Source organism: Oncorhynchus gorbuscha, linkage group LG26 (genome assembly GCF_021184085.1).
Source record: "Oncorhynchus gorbuscha isolate QuinsamMale2020 ecotype Even-year linkage group LG26, OgorEven_v1.0, whole genome shotgun sequence".
NCBI classification, from domain to species: Eukaryota; Metazoa; Chordata; class Actinopteri; order Salmoniformes; family Salmonidae; genus Oncorhynchus; species Oncorhynchus gorbuscha.
Genome location: NC_060198.1, coordinates 33,075,502 through 33,098,409, shown reverse-complemented (window position 1 = coordinate 33,098,409; position 22,908 = coordinate 33,075,502). Strand labels below are relative to the sequence as shown.

At 44.8% G+C, this 22,908-nt stretch overlaps 3 protein-coding genes across 5 annotated transcripts in view; 1 reads left to right on the top strand and 2 right to left on the bottom strand.

The window, feature by feature from the left end:
• Positions 1-11,516, top strand: part of wnk4b (WNK lysine deficient protein kinase 4b) — an 85,366-nt gene extending 73,850 nt beyond the window's left edge. Inside the window, exons 13-20 of one of the 3 annotated variants that reach the window (XM_046329989.1) lie at positions 323-389; positions 1,843-1,974; positions 6,089-6,975; positions 7,144-7,237; positions 7,713-8,310; positions 9,031-9,236; positions 9,323-9,417; positions 9,634-11,516. In XM_046329989.1, the coding sequence (XP_046185945.1) occupies positions 323-389; positions 1,843-1,974; positions 6,089-6,975; positions 7,144-7,237; positions 7,713-8,310; positions 9,031-9,236; positions 9,323-9,417; positions 9,634-9,636 (2,082 nt within the window). In that variant the 3' untranslated portion in view covers positions 9,637-11,516. The remainder of the gene's footprint in view (positions 1-322; positions 390-1,842; positions 1,975-6,088; positions 6,976-7,143; positions 7,238-7,712; positions 8,311-9,030; positions 9,237-9,322; positions 9,418-9,633) is intronic. The other 2 variants (XM_046329988.1, XM_046329990.1) reach the window with 2 other exon arrangements.
• A 1,237-nt stretch (positions 11,517-12,753) lies between these two features.
• On the bottom strand, positions 12,754-16,497 carry LOC124015071 (cytochrome c oxidase assembly factor 3 homolog, mitochondrial). The gene is made up of 2 exons (XM_046329991.1): positions 16,279-16,497; positions 12,754-13,272 (listed from the first exon to the last, which is right to left on the bottom strand). Exons 1-2 carry the CDS (start codon positions 16,448-16,450, stop codon positions 13,166-13,168), a joined length of 279 nt encoding a protein of 92 aa, XP_046185947.1. The 5' UTR covers positions 16,451-16,497; the 3' UTR covers positions 12,754-13,165.
• Positions 16,498-17,495: 998 nt separating this feature from the next.
• The window catches only part of LOC124015527 (rho GTPase-activating protein 27-like), a 29,918-nt gene continuing 24,505 nt past the window's right edge, over positions 17,496-22,908 (bottom strand). Inside the window, 13 exon segments of the mRNA XM_046330795.1 lie at positions 17,496-18,613; positions 18,792-18,897; positions 19,036-19,170; positions 19,279-19,356; positions 19,447-19,545; positions 19,652-19,780; positions 19,931-20,015; positions 20,105-20,203; positions 20,319-20,420; positions 20,588-20,675; positions 20,762-20,829; positions 22,057-22,119; positions 22,374-22,460. Coding sequence (XP_046186751.1) covers positions 18,436-18,613; positions 18,792-18,897; positions 19,036-19,170; positions 19,279-19,356; positions 19,447-19,545; positions 19,652-19,780; positions 19,931-20,015; positions 20,105-20,203; positions 20,319-20,420; positions 20,588-20,675; positions 20,762-20,829; positions 22,057-22,119; positions 22,374-22,460 — 1,317 coding nt within the window. The 3' untranslated portion in view covers positions 17,496-18,435.

Here is a 22,908-nt window from a genome sequence, read left to right as displayed (position 1 = left end):
ATGGGACTGATTTCGACCTGGGAAAGGAGGTATTTGCACTCTCCAGCTAATCAGTGTGAAAAATCTAATCAGCACAACTGTAGAACTCAAGGACCAGAGATATGCACCCCTGAGACAGATGGTTGGCTTTGTCAGTTGTTGTTTTTAAGTTGTGCACTTGTTGGTCCCACATACAATGAACAACAACCTCAAGGCCCTGGGTTATTTGCCCCTCATCTTTATAACAACTTAACAACAAAAACAAGTGCATGGCAATCCTCTGTAGCAAGACAGCATATGACATGGAGTGATTTCAACAGTTGATTGGTTAACTTGCTTTGAGATTGTATTTCAGCCAAACTTACATGTGCATGGACTGGAAAGGACACATTCCTCTTCATCTTTGCCCGGTAAGGAAGATTCCCTGTGTGCATGTGCAATATATGTATAGATGTATGTTTCTATAGTGCCTATAGAAAGTCTGCACCCCCTTGAACTTCTTTCACATTTTCTTGTTACAAAGTGGGATTGAAATAGATTTAATTGTATTTTTTTGTCATTGATCTACACAAAATACTCCATGTCAAAGCGAAAAGAAAATTCTGCAAATGTTTTCAAATTAGTAAAAGTTTAATAACTAGAATATATTTGTTGCATAAGTATTTACCCCGTTAGTTTAGACTAGCAATTCCTCTGTCCCCCGTACGTACAACATCTGTAAGGTCCCTCAGTCAAGTATTGAATTTCAACTACAAAAACCAGGGAGCTTTTCGAATGCCTCACAAAGAAGGGCAGTGATTGGTAGATGGGCAACAATAACAAATCAGACATTGATGATTTTAAAACAGCTACAGATCAATGGCTGTGATGGGAGAAAACTGAAGATGGATCAACAACATTGTAGTGACTCTACAATAATGACCTAAATGACAGTGTGTAAAGAAGGATACAAATATACAGAATACAAATATTCCAAAACATGCAGATGTATGCAACGAGGCACTAAAGTAATACTGAAAGAAAAATAAACACAGCAAAGGACTACAATTTTTGGCCTAAATGCAAAGCCTTATGTTTGGGGCAAATCCAACACAACACTGAGTAACTGCCTCCTTATTTTCAAGTATGGTGGTGGCTGCATCATGGTATGGGTATGCTTGACATAAGCAAAGATGGATGAAAAAAATTAAGTGGCCAAGTTACAGTTTTGACTTAAATCTGCTTGAAAATCTATACAAAGACTTGAACATTGCTGTCTAGCCATGATCCCCAACACCCTTGACAGAGCTTGAAGAATTTTTAAATAATAATTGGCAAATATTTCACAATCCATGTGTGTGTAACCGATGTGAAATGGCTAGGGTTGCGTTTCAATCGGTGACGTCACTCGCTCTGAGACCTTGAAGTAGTTGTTCCCCTTGCTCTGCAAGGGCCGCGGCTTTTGTGGAGCGATGGGCAGCGATGTTTCGTGGGTGTCAGTTGTTGATGTGTGCAGAGGGTCCCTGGTTCGAGCCCAGTTAGGGGCAAGGAGAGGGACGGAAGCTATACTCTTACATGTGCAAAGCAATTATGAGACTTACCCATGAAGACTCACAGTTGTAATCACTGCCTAAGGTGTTTCTAACATGTTGCAACACTCAGGGGAGTGAATACTTATTTAATCAAAGTATATGAGTGTTTTATATTTCATGAATCTTTGCCAAATGTTAGAATTTTTCTTCCACTTTGACAATACAGAGTATTTTGTGTAGATCGTTGACAAAAATGTGTCATCAGTCCCCACAAACACATCGATACGTTATGATCAATGTCACTTTGGTGTATCTGCGCATGTTTAAGGGTTTATTTGTCTCTCTGGGCCAGACTTTGCTGAGGGCAGCGTTGCTCAGCTCCGAGGCTCGTCTCCTGTGGCGCCTGTTGGAGACTTCTACATCGACCCAAAGGCGGTCCCTTCTGTTCGCCCCCTCCGCTCTCAGTCCTTCCAGACCACGTCAAGTACGTACCACACTCCAACCCCAGAAACACTGTCTGGCTGCTCACCATCAACCACAGTAACAATAACCTTTCATTTATAGCTGGAATCCTTAATAGGTGAAACTGCCACGTCTGTTTGGGATGTTACAATAACAAAAAAGTAACTGCAAACAACAAACACTGTTTTTTTCCTCCTCGGACATCAGACTTTGAGTCTTAGACTTTGAATGCTTATTACAGTAGTAGTCTGAGTAGTGGTGTTGATATACTTTGATATTGCCAATCGGGTGAGATAGGCAGAAGAAGAAGGAAAGAAGATTTCCATTAGAAACAATAGGCCTTCTGGCAATTGGAGACAGAACATGTGATACTCTATATGGGCATAAGGTTATTCGAACAACTGGTATCCCCACTCAGACACACCCACTCACCTCTAGTGTTCAGGTTTGCTGTAGAGCAGAGTGCTATCAGCACTGTGTGTCACCTCCTCCTCTCAGGCACCCTCTCTTATTCTCTGTCTCTCCCCCCCTCCAGTTGCTCTCTCAGAATGTTTACTGGCCGATACAGTGGGGATTTTCCCACTGTCTCAAATCTACTGAGAGTTGCCATTCAGTCTGTTTTAACAGGTGCGAGGTTTATGTGCAGCTGCAATGTGAAAGAGGAGTTTAGTGAGTTACATAATCCATCCATCATTGACACGTTTTAGCTTTTGTTTATTTTTGTGGTCTGTAATTACCTTTGACACTCTGGGCGGTGTCAAATTTCCTTCTGACTGACATGCCTTGATTTCATGGGAACCTGTGCTTAACTGAGCTGAAGTCGTGCTGTGGAATGATATCTCTGTCCATTGGTAAGATTGAAAAAGGAAGGAAGTATCTAAATTTATGAGAGGAAAAGCTGTAACGACGTTCGTCTGTTGAATGAAGAGAGTCAGACCGAAATGCAGCGTGTAGGTTACTCATGACTTTAATGAATGAAAAGGTACATGAAATAACTGAATTACGAAAACAACAAACGAAACGTGAAACTAATTACAGCCTATCTGGTGACTACTACACAGAGACAGGTACAAACACCCACAAAATACAACGCGAACTCAGGCTACCTAAATACTGTTCCCAATCAGAGACAACGACAAGCACCTGACTCTGATTGAGAATCGCCTCAGGCAGCCAAGCCTAACTAAACACACCCCTAATCAGCCGCAATCCCAATTAATACAAACCCCAATACGAATACAACATATAAACCCATGTCACACCCTGGCCTACCCAAACATATAACAAAAACCCAAATACAATGACCAAGGCGTGACAGAACCCCCCCCCCCCCTAAGGTGCGGACTCCCGGACGCACCTCAAGAGCATAGGGAGGGTCCGGGTGGGCGTCTGTCCATGGTGGCGGTTCTGGCTCGGGACGTGGACCCCACTCCATTAATGTCCTAGTTCCTCCCCTTTGCGTCCTGGGATCATCCACCTTCTCCGCCGACCATGGCCTAATAGTCCTCACCCAGATCCCCACATAACTGAGGGGCAGCTCGGGACAGAGGGGCATCTCGGGACAGAGGGGCATCTCGGGACAGAGGGGCATCTCGGGACAGAGGGGCATCTCAGGAAAGAGGGGCAGCCAGGGACTGAGGGGCATCCCGGGACAGAGGGGCAGCCCGGGACAGAGGGGCAGCCCGGGACAGAGGGGCAGCCCGGGACAGAGGGGCAGCCCGGGACAGAGGGGAAGCCCGGTACTGAGGGGAAGCCCGGTACTGAGGGGAAGCCCAGTACTGAGAGGAAGCCCAGTACTGAGAGGAAGCCCAGTACTGAGAGGAAGCTCAGGCAGGTAGTAGGCTCCGGTAAATCCTGGCTGGCTGGTGGAACTGGATGATTCAGGTTGTCTGGCCGATCTGGCGGATCTTGGCAGACTGGCACTTCTGGCGGATCCTGGCAGACTGGCACTTCTGGCGGATCCTGGCAGACTGGCGACGCTGGGCAGACTGGTGGCGCTGGGCAGACTGGCGGCGCTGGGCAGACTGGGAGCACTGGGCAGACTGGGAGCACTAGCGGCGCTGGGCAGACTGGCGGCGCTGGCGGCGCCGGGCAGACTGGGAGCACTGGCCGCGCTGGGCAGACTGGGAGCACTGGCCGCGCTGGGCAGACTGGCGGCGCTGGGCAGACTGGGAGCACTGGCGGCGCTGGGCAGACTGGGAGCACTGGCGGCGCTGGGCAGACTGGGAGCACTGGCCGCGCTGGGCAGACTGGGAGCACTGGCCGCGCTGGGCAGACTGGGAGCACTGGCCGCGCTGGGCAGACTGGGAGCACTGGCGGCGCTGGGCAGACTAGGAGCACTGGCCGCGCTGGGCATACTGGGAGCACTGGGCGCGCTAGGCCGACTGGGAGCACTGGCCGCGCTGGGCCGACTGGGAGCACTGGCCGCGCTGGGCCGACTGGGAGCACTGGCGGCGCTGGGCAGACTGGAGAGGAGAAAGGCTCTGGCTGTGCTAAACAGGCGGGAGACTCCAACAGCGCAGGAGAGGAGAAAAGCGCTGGCTGCGCTGAACAGGCGAGGCGCACTGAAGGCCTGGTGCCTGGTGCTGGAACTGGTGGTACTGGCTCGAGGATACGCACAGGAAGCCTGGTGCGGGGAGCTGCTACCGGAGGACTGGTGTGTAGAGGTGGCTCTGGATAGACCGGACCGTGCAGGCGCACTGGAGCTCTTGAGCACCGAGCCTGACCAAGCTTACCTGGCTCGATGCCCACTCTAGCCCGGCCAATAGGAAGGGCAGGTATGTGCCGCACCTGGCTCTGCACCCGCACTGGAAACACCGTGCGCTCCATAGCATAACACGGTGCCTGCCCGGTCTCTCTAGCCCAACGGTGAGCACAGGGAGTATGTGCAGGTCTCCTACCTGGCATAACTATTCTCCCTTCAAGCCCCCCCCAATAATTTTTTCGGGCTGCTTTTCCGGCTTCCAACCGCGTCGCCGTGCTGCCTCCTCATACCTGCGCCTCTCCGCTTTATCCGCGTCTATTTCATCCTTGGGACGGCGATATTCTCCCAGCTGCGCCCAGGGTCCTTTTCCGTCTAATTCCTCCTCCCATGTCCAAATCTCCAAGTGGTGCAGCCTCTCCCACTGCAACTGCTCTTCACGATTAACAGGGAGAGTAGGCTCAGGTCTGACTCCTGACTCAGCCATTCTCTCTCTGCGCTCTCCCCCGTTACTTTCGGTTTTCGCTCTGCGTCGCCGTGTTTTCCTTTTTGACTCCATTAGCCTGTAGCCCTCTTCGCACTGCTGAAGCGAATCCCAGGCGGGCGCCTGCACTCTCTCTGGGTCGGCCGCCCACCTGTCGATTTCCTCCCACGTTGTATACTCCATGCTTCTGCTGTCCATAACATTGTCCTTTAGCTCCTGCCAGTTCACACGCTGCTCGGTCTGTGAGTGGTGGTGGGTGTTTCTGTAACGACGTTCGTCTGTTGTAAGAAGAGAGTCAGACCGAAATGCAGCGTGTAGGTTACTCATGACTTTAATGAATGAAAAGGTACATGAAATAACTGAATTACGAAAACAACAAACGAAACGTGAAACTAATTACAGCCTATCTGGTGACTACTACACAGAGACAGGTACAAACACCCACAAAATACAACGCGAACTCAGGCTACCTAAATACTGTTCCCAATCAGAGACAACGACAAGCACCTGACTCTGATTGAGAATCGCCTCAGGCAGCCAAGCCTAACTAGACACACCCCTAATCAGCCGCAATCCCAATTAATACAAACCCCAATACGAATACAACATATAAACCCATGTCACACCCAGGCCTACCCAAACATATAACAAAAACACAAAATACAATGACCAAGGCGTGACAAAAGCGAATGTAACCAATACTGTGTCACTGTATCTGTATCTGAGTGAAAGTAGGTCTTTCCTCAGGTGGTCCAGTTTGATTTATGTTGTAAATAACTGATTGGTTACTTTATATGTGGTGCTAGGCAGAAGGGAATGATGTCTACATAACATAAACTCTTCAGAACAGGTCTTTATTCTGTTTGTGGATGGAACCCATTCAATCAGTCATAAGTCAGATTGTTGCCCTACTTATGAGTCTAACCCCAATATTCCTTATGCGTCTTCCAGGTTCTTCCCAGACCTTCCACCCGCCTGCTTCCCATTACCCCCAGTATTCCCACCCCGAGGCCGTGCCCCCCGTGATGCCCCTCAATCAGCTGCTTCCCCTGCCCCAGCAGTACCCCAAGCCCCCCAACACCCACTTCCCCTTCCCTTACCCTTTCACCCAGACCTCCTCAAAGCCCGCCAGCGCCCCCCTCACCCCCGAGACCCACCACCGGGTCCTAAGCAACTCCAACCTCTCCTCCTCTTCCCCATCCCCTTCCTCCTCCCCTGCCAAGCCGGCCACCCCAGGGCAACAGCAGGGGGGTGAAACATTACCTCTGAAGGGTGAGGTAGTGGGCAGTACCCCCCAGCCCACCCCTCCAGCCCAACAGCAGCAGAACCCAGGCATGTGGCCCCCCAACAGCCACAACCAGCCCCTCTTTTCCCTGGCTAACGTGTTGTCCCTGGCCATGAGCGTGGCCCAGTCCTTCATGCCCCCCACCTCCATGCCCAGCGATCTGAACCCAGCCCAGTCTGGCTCCTACCACCCCTCCATGTTTGGCCCTCCCCAGCTGATGCCAGGGGAGGGCCCCTACCCACCCCAGGGCCAGATAACAGCAGGCCAGTATCTGGACATGTGCCAGCAGTATGCAGACACCCAGGCTCTGCACCAACAGGGCCTGTTGAAAGCCAACGTAGCCCCAGGGTTACCCCAGCCTGGCGGTCTAGTGGATGGGACTGCTTTCAGGCAAGCTGGCTCCAGCCTCTCTCCTCCAGGATCCAGGGTGAGTCCCCAGATGTATTGCCAGCTGGGGCCCAGGGTGGGGTTCCAGGAGCAGACAGACAGCTCAGCCTCCACCTCTATCACCAGCTCCCCCTCCTCCTCAGCTCCAGCCAGCCCACAGAGCACCGTAAGTCACTTAATAAATATGTGCTCATATGCCTTACCTTTAAAACCTCAAACCTGTTCCTCTACAATGTTGTCTAGATTACACGTGCCTGTAACATGTTCTGGCACAGTGTATTATAAAAGTACTGAGCTGGTAAAGCTTAAAGAATGTTGTTATTTTACCCTGCAGGTGTCTTCACCCAAGCTAAGAACCTCTTCACCCCTGGTGGTGTCAGAGTCGGGAGCAAACGCTGCCAAAAACAGACTGTCACCTATCTCTGAGGGTAAGCTCTCTCTCCATGCCATACACCTTTTCATTGTGTATGCATTTGGCATGATGAGCTAATAATAGTCAATCACGTCAATTCATTTTTAATTAATCTACATTTTTAAAACACTGTCTGTTTCCAAGGCAGCCGATATGTCAGGAAAAAACACATTGTATTTTTGCACCTGCTGTGTCCATGGCAACTTAATATACGATACTGTGGATCATTAATTTATCAATTCACTTTTTACTGTGTACTTGTATGAGGTACTCTCTCAAGCAACATGACTTAAATCATTGTACAGTTAAGTCTGCCCCCCAAGTGCCCAACCTGTAGTATGAACTTTGATGAGAAATACTTTGTTGTGTAGATGAGTAGGCTGGCTTGATGTCAATGACTCTTTCCAGACACAATTATAATGGGTGTCAATTACGTACCATGACATAACTCTCGCTCTCCCCTCGCTCTCTTCTCTCTCTCCCTCCAACAGAGAAAAAGCCTACAGTTACCGTCGGCCGTTTCCATGTCACACCCAGCAGAGAGATCCCTGCAGCCTCGGCTAGCCCCACCCAAGATCCTCCCCAAACCCACCCACAACACCAAACCCCGCCCACAGTCACCGTCAGCACCAGCCCTTCCTCCCGGGACAGTGAATCTGATACCAGCACCGAGGAGCAGGGGGGCGAATCAGAAAGCAGCGTTAGCACCTTAACCGTGTCCCCTCCCCAGCGATCCCCCGGCGGGCCCCTGTGTAACCTAGACATCGCCCAGTCCTTGCCTAGAGGCCCTAAGCGGACAGAGCAGGAGGACCAGCAGGAGAGTGAGGAGGAGCCATACAAGGAGCCAGATAAGGAGCCAGACAAGGAGAAGGAGGGAGAGGAGGATGAGGAGGAGGAGCTGAGGAGAAGGGGGGGTCGGAGGCTGAGCCTGAGCCTGTGGGAGGGTACAGCGGGGAGCCCCCAGTTCAGTGGGAGCAACCTGAACCAGCCCTGGATGAGCTACACACGCAGCGCCTCGTATGTCAGCAGTGACGAGACAGAGAGCGAGAACGAGGATATGTGCGAGGAGCTACAGGAACTCAGGGACAGGTGAGTGGAGGAGAGGAGGCGCACCATTTCTGTTTTTGAAGTTAAGTCTCTGAGGTTGTGAACAAACACACAGTCAAAGTACAAAACGTTATTCCACCAATCAAGGTCACCGGTTCCTCCCCAGTCCTCCAAAACAAAACAAACGAGTTATGGCCACACTGTTGATAGGAAATAGAAGTGTGTCTTTATCACTCTAGTTGAATTAAAAAAACTTCTAAGAACTGTTGACATCAACATGTGTAATAAGGTCATACGCATCGTCATTCAGTGGAGGCTGGTGGGAGGAGCTATAGGAGGATGGGCTCATTGTAATGGTTGAAATGGAATCAATGGAACGGAGTCAAACATGCGGTTTCCATATGTTTAATACATTTCCATTTATTCCATTTCAGTTATTACAATGAGCCTGTCCTCCTATAGCTCCTCCCACCAGCCTCCACTGTCATCATTAGAGCATAACATAAGGTTTTAAACATTCTTAGAACTTGGTTTGTCAACTCCAAATGGTCATTAAACCTAAATGATCTTCCAAATTCACAACCTGACTGTGAAAACACAAACACCAATTCAAGCTAACTTAGTAAAACTCTTCTTGCCCCTGACCTTGACCATCTTCTCTAGAAACTCTTTCCCTGTCCCATTCACTCTCTCTTGTATTCCCTCCTCCTCTTTCTTCTTCTCCCTCCCCCTCTCTGTCCTTCCTCCCTTCCTCTCACTCAGGCACCTGTCAGAGGTGCAGGCCCTCCAGCTCACTCAGAAGAGGGAGATTGAGGCGCTGTATGAGCGGATGGGAAAGGTGCCTCCCCCTGGCATCGTGTCCCCTGCTGCCATGCTCAACAACCGCCAGAGGCGCCTCTCCAAGAGCGGCAACTACCAAGGCTTGCGTAGGAACAGCCTGCAGAGACTGGATATACTGCCCCCTGCAGGTCAGTTGGTATTGTAGTAGTTATGTTGCTGTCTGGTTGGGAGTTCGTTATGACTTAGCTATTCCCTCCATGTCTTACAAACACAGGGATCATGCGTAAAAACTCAGTCAGTGGCAGCAGCAGTGGCTCTCAGGAGAGGTCCAGTAAAGGGGTGACCTTTGCCCCCGACCTCAACCGGATGGTGAGCAAGCACCCTGTCTGACCCATGATCCCTGAACCCTGACCTTGTCAGCCTGAACATTAACGTAGAACATTTTGACAGGTGTAATCCTTCTAAAAACCTGTGCAGTGATGAAAATAATATGTTAACGTAGTCACCTTGGTATTTCTTTGTTAACCTGCTTGGTTACTCGGTGAACACACTACGCCCTCTGACCTCTAACCTCTCTCCTACTAGTGAGACGTGTCTCCCTGTGTGATCCGGAGAACTGGGGGTTGGGGCTGGTAATACTGTGGCCAGCCGCCTCCCCTCCCAACCACCAACCAGGAAGAGAGGGAGCCCAATGATGATCAATATGTTGCCCAGCCCAGTGCTGAACAGATAGCTCCCAGCCTGAGCCTTGGGATGGGGAAACCGAATGAACAGAATTGGTTTTGCCCAACTCCTGCGTCCTCTTTCCTCTGTCCTCTCTCTTTGAAAAAGGTAATTGAGGAGAGGTAGCAAGGAGAGTGAACGAGGACGAAAATGGGCTTGTAAGAAATTAAACTTTTTCTCCACTCAGGCAAATGACGTTTACAGGGGTGGATCCCAAAATAAATTTGTAGAGTGATAAAAACAAATGAAGTTAGTTGTTCAATACATTTTATAGATACAACTATAAGTAGCATATTGTTTGTAAACATGTGCATGCTTTTCTACATCAACAAAACAAATTGTGTGGCAAAGGGGGTGTGGCAGATTTATAAGTTCTTCCGTGAAGGACTCAGGTAGGAGACACATGACTATCATCTATGAAAGATGGCTAACAAGGAGGAAGAACACTCTTCTGTTCGCCTTGACCACTTATGAGTTTCTGAGTCACGGAGAAGAGAGGACGAAGGAGAGGTTGGAGGACTGACTTTTTCCCAAATGAGAAAAGGCCATGGTCATCCACATCACTAAACACTAACGACGATGGATAAGGATCCCATTGTCAGAGCACCAAAGCATCCTGTCTGCCATCTGGTCCATGTGCAATACCATGAGTTAGTATTGTGACACCAATCCAAGGATGTCACCCTCCCCATCTTAAGGATGCTAAGCTTATATAGCTGTGTGTAGCATCAGGTCAAGTGAAAAGTGAGCATAGGAAGGCTAATTGTGTGTGTTTCTGTGTATGCTCTTATGCGCTTGCTGCCTGTGCTAGCCCTGGAAAACACTCGTCCCAGAAGCCCTGCTCTCTCCTGCACCTCGTCATCCAACTGCTGCAAGCAGGAATTCCTCTTAATACAATATGACCCTATTCAATCCGAAGTGGTGAAGATCTGCTTAATGTTGAAATTGACAACTAAAGGCCATGTTCCTGCGGTCGTGGAGACTGCATTCATGGTAAACGCTGCATATGTCTGCTCAATCGGAAAAAACCTTAACATTTTTATGTGGGTCATCTGCGATACTTCGGCGATATGGATCAAATCCAGCCCTAGCTAGACAGTGTTTTACTGTCCAGATGTTATGAATCAAGAGATAAGATAGCTTTAGCAGGATGAGATGTAATCATTGCCTTCAAAACAGTGCCTTTGTAGTGTTTGTAATATTGTTTCAAGTTGGTATTTGAAGGGTTTGCAATATTGCGTAAGGAATGGGATGAACAAATATGCATCTAATGTATTGACAGGCAAGTCAGGTCAGCAGTTTTCCATTTTGCAGCTCCGCTTACTTGGCGTGCCGAGTGAACTAAATCAAGTACACCAAAATAAGAGTCAATCCAAGCTGCCTGCAAGTCTCAGCAAAACAACAGAGTTGTATTTGGTGTAAACAAATGATCATGAAGCAACACAAATCACACATGGTGCACGAAAAACTAAATGTCACTTTACTGAACGTACACTGAACAAAACTATAAACGCAACATGTAAAGTGTTGGTTTCATGAGCTGAAGTAAAAGATCCCAGAAATGCTCCATATGCACAAAAAGCTTGTTTCTCTAAAATTACATTTGTTTACTACCTGGTTAGTGAGCATTTCTCCTTTGCCAAGATAATCAATTCTCCTGACAGGTGTGGCATATCAAGAAGCTGATTAAACAGCATGGTCATTACACAGGTGCACCTTGTGCTGGGAACAATGAAAGGTCATTCTAAAATGTGCAGTTATGTCACACAACACAATGCCACAGATGTCTCAAGTTTTGAGGGCACGTGCAATTAAGTATGCTGACTGCAAGAATGTCCACCAGACCTGTTGCCAGAGAATTGAACGTTCATTCCATAAACCGACTCCAACTTCGTTTCAGAGAATTTGGCAGTACATCCAAACGACCTCACAACCACCTACCACGTGTATGGCGTTGTGGGGTGAGTGGTTTGCTGATTACAACGTTGTGAACAGTGTCCAATGGTAGCGGTTGGGTTATGGTATGGGCAGGCATAAGCTACGGACAACAAACACAATTGTATTTTATCGATGGCAATTTGAATGCACAGAAATACCGTGACGAGATCGTGAGGCCCATTTTTGTTAAGGTATATGTGACCAACAGATGCACATCTGTATTCCCTGTCATATGAAATCCATAGATTAGGGTCTAATGAATTTATTTTGAATTGCTGATTTCCTTATATGAACTGTAAACCAGTAAAATCTTTGACATTGTTGCATGTTGCGTTTATATTTTTGTTCAGTATACAAACACTCGAGGTCTTATAATATACTACATGTTGTTAATTTGTTACTCACTCTCTATGGCCTAGTAGTAAAGATACTGCGTGTCACTTATCTGCCTTGATTTTTTTAAAGCATAGAGTGGACGCTTATGCTTTAAACATGTATTTTATCTACTTAATCTATGGATTGATACAATGCACTTTCCATAGGGGTCGTTCACTATTAGTATTGAACAATTGCGTCCCTATAAATAATAGCGGGGTAAAGATGTATAGTTATATATTTTAAATCGGTATGCGTGCCTACGCATTTAGTGTTGGTAATTATTTGATTCATGACAAAGAACTGAAGCTGTGAAGAATTCTGAGCTATTTGCCTTAAAGTATGCACATGGGGAACGATTGCAGTAGAACACATGAAATCTATTACTCGGATTGTGTTCTTCTAAATCAAGACATCAACAGTAAATATACAATGAACTCTATTTTGTTGTCAATCATGTTTCTAGAAAACATACTGCCATGCAGATTCTGTGCCTTTACCATACTTTTTTTAAACCTTCCAAGCGTGATTGTTTCCTAAATCATATTTGTAAATATTGCTAATAAAATGACTATTCAAACATCATGCACTGTTTTGAGTTCTTTCCCTGTACCGCTGATGTCCAAAATCATCACGCATTGCCTTTGAAAACTCAAAACGGATACACCGTCAAGTAAGTGAATCATTTATTACACAATAATCATCTGATTGCAGCTTTACGTTTTATTTCATTCTATAACAACATCCGAATATCATGGAATAGCCCAACACGTAAGCTTTCTCCTATATTACGAGGCCAATTAGTTGCACAAGACACAAACCATGTAATATTCTTAAACAACCTCTTATTATATAACAAGTTATATTATATTCAGAAACCAGTTTGCAGGGTATCCAGGTCTAGAGCATGTGCGAGGTTACATCGATCTCTACAATGCATATTGAAATAACAGAAATTGATGGGAGCCTCCACCTTTCAAAAACAAGTGTGTATCTTTTGGGCACAGTTGCTTATGGCAGATTGACAGTCCAGTCCAGTGTGAGCTCAGCTCCTGTGCAGGTGAGGGAGCTGGGAACATCCCTAAGAGTTGGTCCCGGTCCTGGGGCCTCTGATGTAATTGATCTTTGCCTCGTTATCAATGTCCTCCATGATCCTCTCCTGCTTCACTGAGAGGATCGTGTAGCTGACTGAAGACAAGAAATGGTTAAGGTCACAAAACCCGCAGGAGTAACCTTTGCCTTTTTCCTCTCAAAGAGCATTTCAGTATATTTCTGAGAGTTGTGGTTTTCATTACAGCACCATATTGAGTGCTGTGGATCCTTTTAGAGCAGTGAGAAATGATAAGACACACACACACACCACAAACAAACTAGCTAGGAACCTATTTGGTGACCATGACATGCTAACATTAGCAGCTAGCTAGTTATTAGCTATGAAAACTATTGCCTAGTCAGACCATTACCACTGTTCCAAATGGCTGAAAGGCGTTACTTAAAGCATAGACCAGATCATTTTTGACCAGGGCTATAAAAGTGCAACCATTTTGGTTGCATATGCTCCTAAATATTTTGTTGTGCGACCTGCCATTTTATTTCGGGAGCACCGTGCACCTAGAGAAATAATCACACAGGCAATAATTGTTGTAATGATTAAGCTTCGCTGTACTGTTGTACAAGTGTCCTGGAGATAAAAGTGGGCGTAGATTCCTTACTGTCATGACCTCACCATTACTACAGAGACAAATGTCATAGATTGCAAATGTCATGAATTGACTATACATTCCTAAACCAGTTTGCTCTTACAGACAGTGTATCATTTTCAAAGTAATGTACCCAGTGGTGTAAAGTACTTTCAAGTATTTTTACTTACGTTTTTTTTGTTGGTATCTGTACTTTACTATTTATATTTTTTGACAACTTGTACTTTTTACTCCATACATTTTCCATGACACGCTAAAGTACTTGTTACATTTTGAATGCTTATTCTAATTCACACACCAAGAGAACATCCCTGGTCACCTCTACTGCCTCTGATCTAGCGGACTCACTCATTTGTAAATTATGTCTAAGTGTAGGAGTGTGCCCCTAGCTATCTGTAAATTTTAAAAAAAAGAATTGAATAAGGAATCTGAAATGATTTATACTTTTGATACTTAAGTATATTTGAGCAATTACATTTACTTTTGATACTTAAGTATATTTAAAACCCAATACCTTTAGACTTTCACTCAATTATATTTTACTGGGTGACATTCACTTGAGTCATTTAAAAAAACTTTTACTCAAGTATGAAAATTGGGTACTTTTTCCACCACTAAATGTACCTCAAGAGGTAGTACTTTCACACAATGTAGAAACCTAATATTCCACAAATGACTAATTTCAATGACAGGATTTTGTATCAACATTTTAGCTTTTTATAACAAACAAATGTCTTTATAATTTATAAAGGCTCAGAAGTAGCTATAAATTAATATAGGTACAATATAGACTAAATCTCAATCAATAGAAAAAAACATTCTGGTGCTTCTAAATGTTATGATCCTAACTTCAAAATCGGGTGCACCTGTACATCTGTGCATCTGTAGCTCAGTTGGTAGAAATGTTACCACCCATGAATGTATGCACAAAATGACTGTAAGTCGCTTTGGATAAAAGCGTCTGCTAAATGGCATATATTATTATTATTATTACTACAATGAACAATGTCAATTTAAAGCCCATTTTTCTACTAACCTACTTTCCAATACTTCCTCAATTCCTGACTTGGAAAACAGCGCATGTCTTCTAAACGTCAATGGCTAGTTGCAGGTGGTTTGTTAGAATTTATAAAATAATTGTTTTTTCTCCATTAAGTAATCCAACAATGTGTATGCTGTCATCTTGTCTATTTAAACTCTTCTCATTGATTGAGACAGCTGGGTGTCCACCCCAAAGGCCCTATATCAGGGTCGTAACTTTGGTTTTAGAAGGGGGGGGGACAAACAGCCTACCCAATCGCACGGACGCATGGTCCTAAAGCACACCATTGCTTTGTTCTGTATCACATTTCAATGATACAACTGGGGGGGACAAAAATGCAATTTCAGTATGTGCCCCCTTCCCAAGTGAAAGTCGCACCCCTGCAATATATTGACCAGATGCTCAGTGGCCGCTCTAACAATTAAAATGAAAGGCAGGCAGGAGGCGGCAAATCAGGTGGGCATATGCAAGTGAACAACAGGTACAACTCCGATAGTGTTTTTAATCAAAGTTGCTGGGATGTCATGTCCTCCTTATGGGATGTCATGTCCTCCTTATATCAGTACACTCATACCAACCTATGCTTTACAAAACCTTTATTCAATGAGCCATATGTAGCAAATAAGCCACTACATTTTTTGTTAACCAAATTCGACACATATTGACCTCCATACAAAAACTCCTCAGGTAGTCAGCAGAAAAAAAGGAAAACACCACCAACTGGAGAAGATTTGGGCCCAGTTATCCATCTTGCTTCACCTCTTCCTCTCTGAACCTCATCTGTCTCGATCAATGAGCGTTAGTGCTAACATGGGTCCTTAAGGTAAAGGGTAGGGACATCCTAACTTCAATGGGGGGTGGTGACATCCCAAGGAATCCAGATTGCAAGGACCATCAATGAGAAGATTTGAAATAATATAATAATAATAATATATGCCATTTAGCAGACGGTAGTGTACACATTTTTGCTTAACTTCATGGAGAACAAAAATTGACATAATAACAGAGCATATTCTAAATGTAATTATAAACTGGGTGGTTCAAACCCTGAATGCTGATTGGCTGACATCCGTGGTATAACAGACAGGTATGACAGAACATGTATTTTTACTGCTCTAATTACGTTGGTAACCAGTTTATAATAGCAATAAGTGTTTGTGATATATGGCCAATATACCACGGCTAAGGGCTGTGTCCAGGCACCTTAGCTGTGGTATATTGACCATATACCACACCTTGCTTAAACAACCCACTTGCAACTTGCCACGGAAATTTAGAAGACATGCGTTGTCTTCCAAGTCAGGAAATGGAGGAAGTATTGTCAAGTAAATGTTTGACAAATCTGTGCTACGCTTTACACTAACTAAGTAATAACCGCTATCATCCAGCTGGAACAGTAGTAACGTCAATGGTCCGATTGAGATATGTAAGACACCCTAGATGGAAGGATACACATGCCGATGACAAACGCCCCGATAGCTAGTCCAGTTATGCGGTTGCGACTACGTATTTTTAGCGCGTTTTTCTTCCAATAGTCGAGATCTTGTCTTTTGCTGAGAAGTTGCTTCTGTGCCGCTGTAAGTTGCTCCTTTGAAGCGATATCTCCATCTCCTTCAGCCGCCATTTCAGTGTTGTTATGTGTCTGATAGAAGTGACGTACGTTTTGTTTTACGTTCTTTGGTTTGTGACTGTACTGGACAGCCCAACAACTGGTGCATTTCCGCCCTCTAACGTTTTGGAGTAGCCTACAAAGCCCACACATTCTGGCTGCGTTCCAGTACGATTTTATTGCAGTCGCGCTGGGCAGATCACCAATTACTGGAAAGTATACTTCACTCCAGCCATTCACAGTTCGTTAAAATTATATTATTCTATCTAAACTTTGTCTTCAAAATCAAATCAGATTTTATTGGTCACATACACATGTTTAGCATATTTTATTATGGGTGTAGCGAAATGCTTTGCAAATACTTTCAAAACCTTTGGGTAATGATTTGCAGCGTGATTATTGTCATCATGTTGTCAATTTTAATTAATCCTCAATAATTTTCAAGGTAAAATAAATAATTGCAAGTGAGGACTTGGTGGGCTGTATATTCTGTAGGTTTTTACTTCATGTGTTCGTTCCTGTGTGCTGGTAAGGGCACAGATGACAGACAGGTAGGATTCCAGTTGAGGTGGTTTAATAATGCAGAAGATGCACCAGCACAGAACAGCACCGCACAGTGTATGTAGTATGAATGGGCTAAGGCCCTTAGTGATCTGGCATCTTGCTTTAACCAACGTGTGTGTGTGTGTGTGTGTGTGTGTGTGTGTGTGTGTGTGTGTGTGTGTGTGTGTGTGTGTGTGTGTGTGTGTGTGTGTGTGTGTGTGTGTGTGTGTGTGTGTGTGTGTGTGTGTGTGTGTGTGTGTGTGTGTGTGTGTGTGTGTGTGTGTGTGTGTGTGTGTGTAACACAATGAAAGCTAACTGGTGGGAAATGACAAGGATGGCTGGAACTTTCTCTCACTACTGATCGTAGTACTCTTACTCTGACTACTGATCTCATTCTGTGAGCTGTAGCATGCGATGCTCCACTTGACCGGTGGGTGGAGCTACAGATCTGATTTGATGAACTAACATTACTGATATGATTAACCACAAATTCTTCACAGCTTTTTGGACAGAAACATTGACAGAAATGACATTATTTTATTAGAAGAACATTCATTTATAAGGTAAAAATGAACTCTTATGTACAGAGAAAAAAAGTTGTTCAAAATATATTGATATATTGTTCTTATCCTTGTTCTGTAATAACATTAATACTATAAAACAACCATAATGTACAGTTATGCTCTATCATAATATATTTTCATATGTACTACCCATAACGTACAGCCACGTTATGCATAATGAACCACAATATAGTCGCAAGTTGTATTCCTTGATAAATCCACAGGCTTTTTCTAAAGGAGGAAGTAATCAAATGACTTTACACTCAAGGCCGAGGTATGTAATCTGAATGGCTCGCCAAAAGGAAAGCAACAGCAACCATTTTCATTGGTTTGATAAGGAATATCTCATAGTTGATAAGGTAACATTCGGGAAGGTATACAATATTTAATATTTTTCATAGACATTAACATATAGTTAAGAGGTCATCCACTAAAAAGACCGATCTGTCTCAGATATGTCACTCCAAACCATGGATACAACATCAGAATATTCCCCCAAATACATGTACACCTACATGTAATATATATTTTCTTCGTAAAACTAAACATGATGCCTATTGCCAGGTACTGTCATCGGATCCATGGAAATCTTTTGATATGTCAACATGTTCATCCATTTTCCCATTTTCCCTCAACTTCCTTTTTTGTCAATGTTGTTCTTGTGAGTGGAAGTACCAAAACAGATGGATGACTGCATGGGTGGACAGCACGAGATTGAAACTTGGGATGAAGGTTGAAGACTCGGAGCTACCACAGTTAAAGGCTAGTTCACTGACAGAAAAGAATCTCCCTTTACCAAATCTAGCAACCCATGTAACCATCAGTCTTTTCCCAGGGCTTGGCAACCCCCATTGTCTCCATCCCTCTTGACTCATGGATGCCATAGAAAATGTCTCAGCTGGGGGCAAATACTGTCTCAAACTCTTTGAGGATGAGCTCCACAATCTGATTCTGGAAGACCATGTAAACGGTGATGTTGGCCGACTCAGTCTGGGGCCTGAGTAACGTAGGGCCAAACACGATGGCCACACTCTGGACTGACATACGGTTCTTTTCCCCAAACTCAATCACTCTGGAAGAGAGGAAGAGGAGGGAATGAGGAGAAGAGGGTGTGAAAGGAAGTATGAGGAGGGTGGAAAGTGTTTAGTATATCAGTTATTTATATTGTCTTTATAGTTTTATGTAAAACAATAGATTTATATATATATATATATTTTAAAAATCCAGTTTCTACCACAACAAGCACTCACTTGAGGAGATGTTTGAAAAGGAGGTGCATGGTATCGTGGTTGGGCAGGGGAAGGGACCTCACCAGGTCACGGAAGTATGACACCTTTTGAGGATAGTCCTGTATTTCTACCAGAGAAAGAGTCATCCCAAATGTCAATTTATTCACATCCTTTCATGCTATTTAGGTTCATTACTATCATGTCATTTGACTCTGACTATTGAGATGCATGCAGAATGTTTTATTAGGGCCTGGCCTAGACTTACTGATGGCAGCGATAAACCTGTCGAAGAAGCTGTAAGGGAAGAGAGGTTCAGGCAGCTCCCTCAGGAAGAGCTTTAGCGCCCCCGTGATCACATGGATCTCTTCCCACTGACCATCCTCTAGGTCCAGATTTTCCTCTGGAGGGAGGGAGGGAGGGAGGGAGCATGAGGACAGAGAATATGGTTGATAATACTGCAAGATGCTCCATCTACAAATTCATTACTAGTCCTTGAAACTTGCTTTACCATGATCTGCTTTGTGGCGTAGTCTCTGAATGACAGCTAGATTCCCACTAACTCTGTAGATCCCATCAATGTCCAGACCTAAGGGGAATGTACAATTGTGTTACCTCTTTAGAGGTGGTAAAGGTAAAGGTTGATATTACGGTATCAGGATAAAGAAGTAATACCTACCTCTAATCTCCACTGCCCTGATGCACTTCTCCACAAACCTGGGCACAGTGCTGTTCTCTCGATGGCACAGTGTGTCCAGATGACAACCAAACACGTTATCTAGAGAACCACGATGAAAAACATTCTGAGTGCCGGAAAGGTATCATAAGGTACAATAAGGTTACTCTGCTATGTCATATAAACATGCTATAAAGCCCAGTCTCACCTCTTATGTAGCCCTTCTCCTTCACTGACTGCAGTGTGGGCCTCTTCTGGAGTAACTTGCGTAGTTTGGTGCGGACACGCCCCTGATCTGATGACTCAGCACTGATGCCTGGCGTAATTTTGGTGGCTGCTGGAGAGGGAAATTAATGATGGGTGCAGCTTCTGTTAACTACCTGATCTAATGCCCAGTTATCAAATATTGAGATTTTACACCTATTTACACCTCAAAAGCATTGAAAGACCTGGTGGTTCGTAATAGTAGGTTAAGGTTAATACTTACAGCTGGTCTTCTTGTCTCTGTCTGAAGCAAGTGGAGATTTCTCCATAGGCTCTTCCTCTTCCTCTTCCGACAAGTGATCTTGGTCCTGAGAGAGGAGAGGTTATAATGAAGACCGACGCCCCCTTGGCCTACTCTAATTACAACTTGTTACATAGACACCTCCTGGATACTCACCAGCTGTCTGACAGTGTCCAGTATGATCCTGTGCCAGTCACAAATGATGCTCTCTGTGTCGTACTGGACCAGGTACTCACACCCATGACGCGTTTTCAACTGGAGCGGGAAAAAGCCATACCAAGAGTTAAATTCAATTACTTTTGATTCAGTTCCTGAATTGAACGAAATAGAACTGACTTCAACCCTGACAAACCTTAAACAGAGCCCATACCTCCAGAACGTTCTTCTTGCTGGACTTGTCCTTGGGGGCCCAGCCCACATTGGCTCCCCGCAGCTCCACTGTGTACTCTGGGGTGATCTGATTGGTCTTGTTCTGAGGAATCACGGACCAATGACATTCATTCAACAGACCTGGTGGTTCGTAATAGTAGGTTGTTGGAACCCAATCCTGACAAGCAAGCAAATCATTCTTTACGAATTCAAAGAGCTTATTTTCTATAGTGGTGGTTGTGGGTGGTTACTGTAGCAAAATGTTCTTACAGAGTTTCCTGAGGGTGCAGATTTAGGGTCTTTGTGAAACGTGAGAATGCCTCCATGCAGCACTGTCCATGACGGACTCCAATTCTTCCTATTAGAGAACCAGAAAATAAGGAATCATTGGTCCATTGCGCAAATCACAATGTGTTGTAAATTTTGCTGTTGACTTGACATTACCTAATTCTTTTCCCATTGTCAGCCACCTTGGTTTTGTTCAGGATCCCTGCCTTCTCCAGTAGATGTGTCTAAAACGAGCAAAATAGAGACAAATATTAACAAAAATAACACAAATGACAGAGGGAGAGTGTATGAACATCTCTACTAATGGTGATTACCAGGAACCCACAGACCTCAGATCAGGTTTAAATATGTTGTTAGTCATATTGTACTGTACGTACATCTGTGGAGGCTGCTGAGGGAAGGACGGCTCATTATAATGTCCGCAATAGAGTGAATGAAATCGTATCAAACACATGGTTTTCATGGTTTTCACTGACATACATAGGTAAATGAGTTAAGCAGTTACTACCCACATTGGGCCAACAGCTACTAGCTGTTATGAACATTGGACTGTTCATGTTAGCAGATTATTGTAATTGTGGGCTATATTTCTAGGCCTGGATAAAGTATTGCTGTGACTTTACAATGCATATACTAGGCCACTAGGTGGCAGCAACAAATGTTTGTGTTGGCAGTGTTCCAGGTTATGCTGAATTCTTGGGCTATGAGTCCACAGGTAAAGAGCAAAGAGTATAAGTAGCAGATTCTTTGCACCTTTGAAATGTGAGTCAGGTGTCAACATGGGAGTGGTCAAGCTTAGTATATGTGTGTGTGCATCTTTGTGCATGAGCGCACAGTTATACACGCTTGGGCGTGAGCATGTTTGCATGGATTCATAAAATGGGAAATGATCCTCTGAGGTTGACTTTGCTTATAGCATTGACATTCAGCACATTGACATTACTGTGCCTACTACACAAGACAGCGACATAAGTACATTCAGCACAATGCTTTGAAAGGCAATGCAATAAAATATGATGTCAATCAGATGTGAAAGTACTACCCAACAAGCCACCACTTGCAAAGGTCCAACAAAAATAAATGCTCCCTCTCCCCACTAGGGGGGAGTGTCAATGGTGGTCTATCCTGACACGATCATTTAGTACAGTGTTGATTCAAATAATCTAAGCTTGATGAAGAGTTGGTTATTTGACTCAGCTGTGTAGTGCTAGGGCAGGACGAGTTTGGAAAACCCTGATTTAGCAGATGCTTGTTATCCAGATATCTTTCTTATCCACACACGAAGCGGAGAGAGAGTACTGTAACCAATATCTAATCCATTAGCTCCCCTTCCCAAGCGCCGTTAGTTCTCCTATCCAGTTCTATACTATGGTATGTTAGTTAGATCAGAACACCCACACACCACCAGAATGCAATGCCTATCAGGCCTGACGTGGGCCGTAAGAACCTACGTGTTCATGATGTGAGTCTGTGCTCAGATGTGACAGTCTACTCCGTGCTCCCAACCTATCAGTCTTTATGGAGAAAACAATACAATTCTTCAATGAATGGGATAATGGGTCTTCAGGCTCTTTGTCATTTAGAAGTCCTTGTGTGCTGTCTGTACAGCAGAGTACATTTTATTGAGTTCGTAGAAGGGTTGGGATCAATTCCATTTCAGAAAAATAATGAATTAAATTAATAAAATTAACGATAAAAAAAAAATGACCTGACAAAGATCCCTATGGATTCAAAACCTTATCGTGTCGTACGTTCTTACTGTACTTACATGGTGTGGCGTCTCAGGGGAGTTGCCTGAGCTGGATGCTTCACTGGTGACGTCCGAAATGTTTCTCCTATGTGTTGGAAAGAACCTCTGCCAAACGCAAGGGAGGGAATTGGGTTCAGGTTGGTTAGTCAACAGTAGTCGATAGGGACTCATTGTTCAAACAGAGCTTCCCTCTTCAGCAGAAATCCTGTCAAATTTTATGAGTCATAATTCTATCCGCTTTCTCCCCTGCCCCCTCCATTCTTGTTGTAGTTTCTCCCATTTAGGTTTGTAAGTGACCTCCAGGGAGGAAATCAACTAGGACAGGTGTTTCCATCTCCTGTTGAGGGGGTCAACAATGACACATACACAACGACATCATTCCACAAGGGCATTGTGCATAAAGCTGTGAGGGCCAGGTGTCTCATGTCAGGGACTAGTCCTAATGGCTTGTTTGCTTGGGACTACCAGAACAGCAAATTCTGCAGTTTCTATGTTCCAATACCGTAGTGCCAAATTCAGTCTAGATGCCAAAAGGAGATTCTAATGGCCGATA

Coding starts and splice junctions, on each gene's coding strand:
- LOC124015071 (XM_046329991.1), bottom strand. CDS start 16,450: ATGGCGGCTGAAGGAGATGGAGATATCGCTTCAAAGGAGCAACTTACA. Junction 13,273..16,278: donor GGCGTTTGTCATCGGCATGT/GTATCCTTCCAT, acceptor TCTTGTCTTCAG/TCAGCTACACGATCCTCTCA.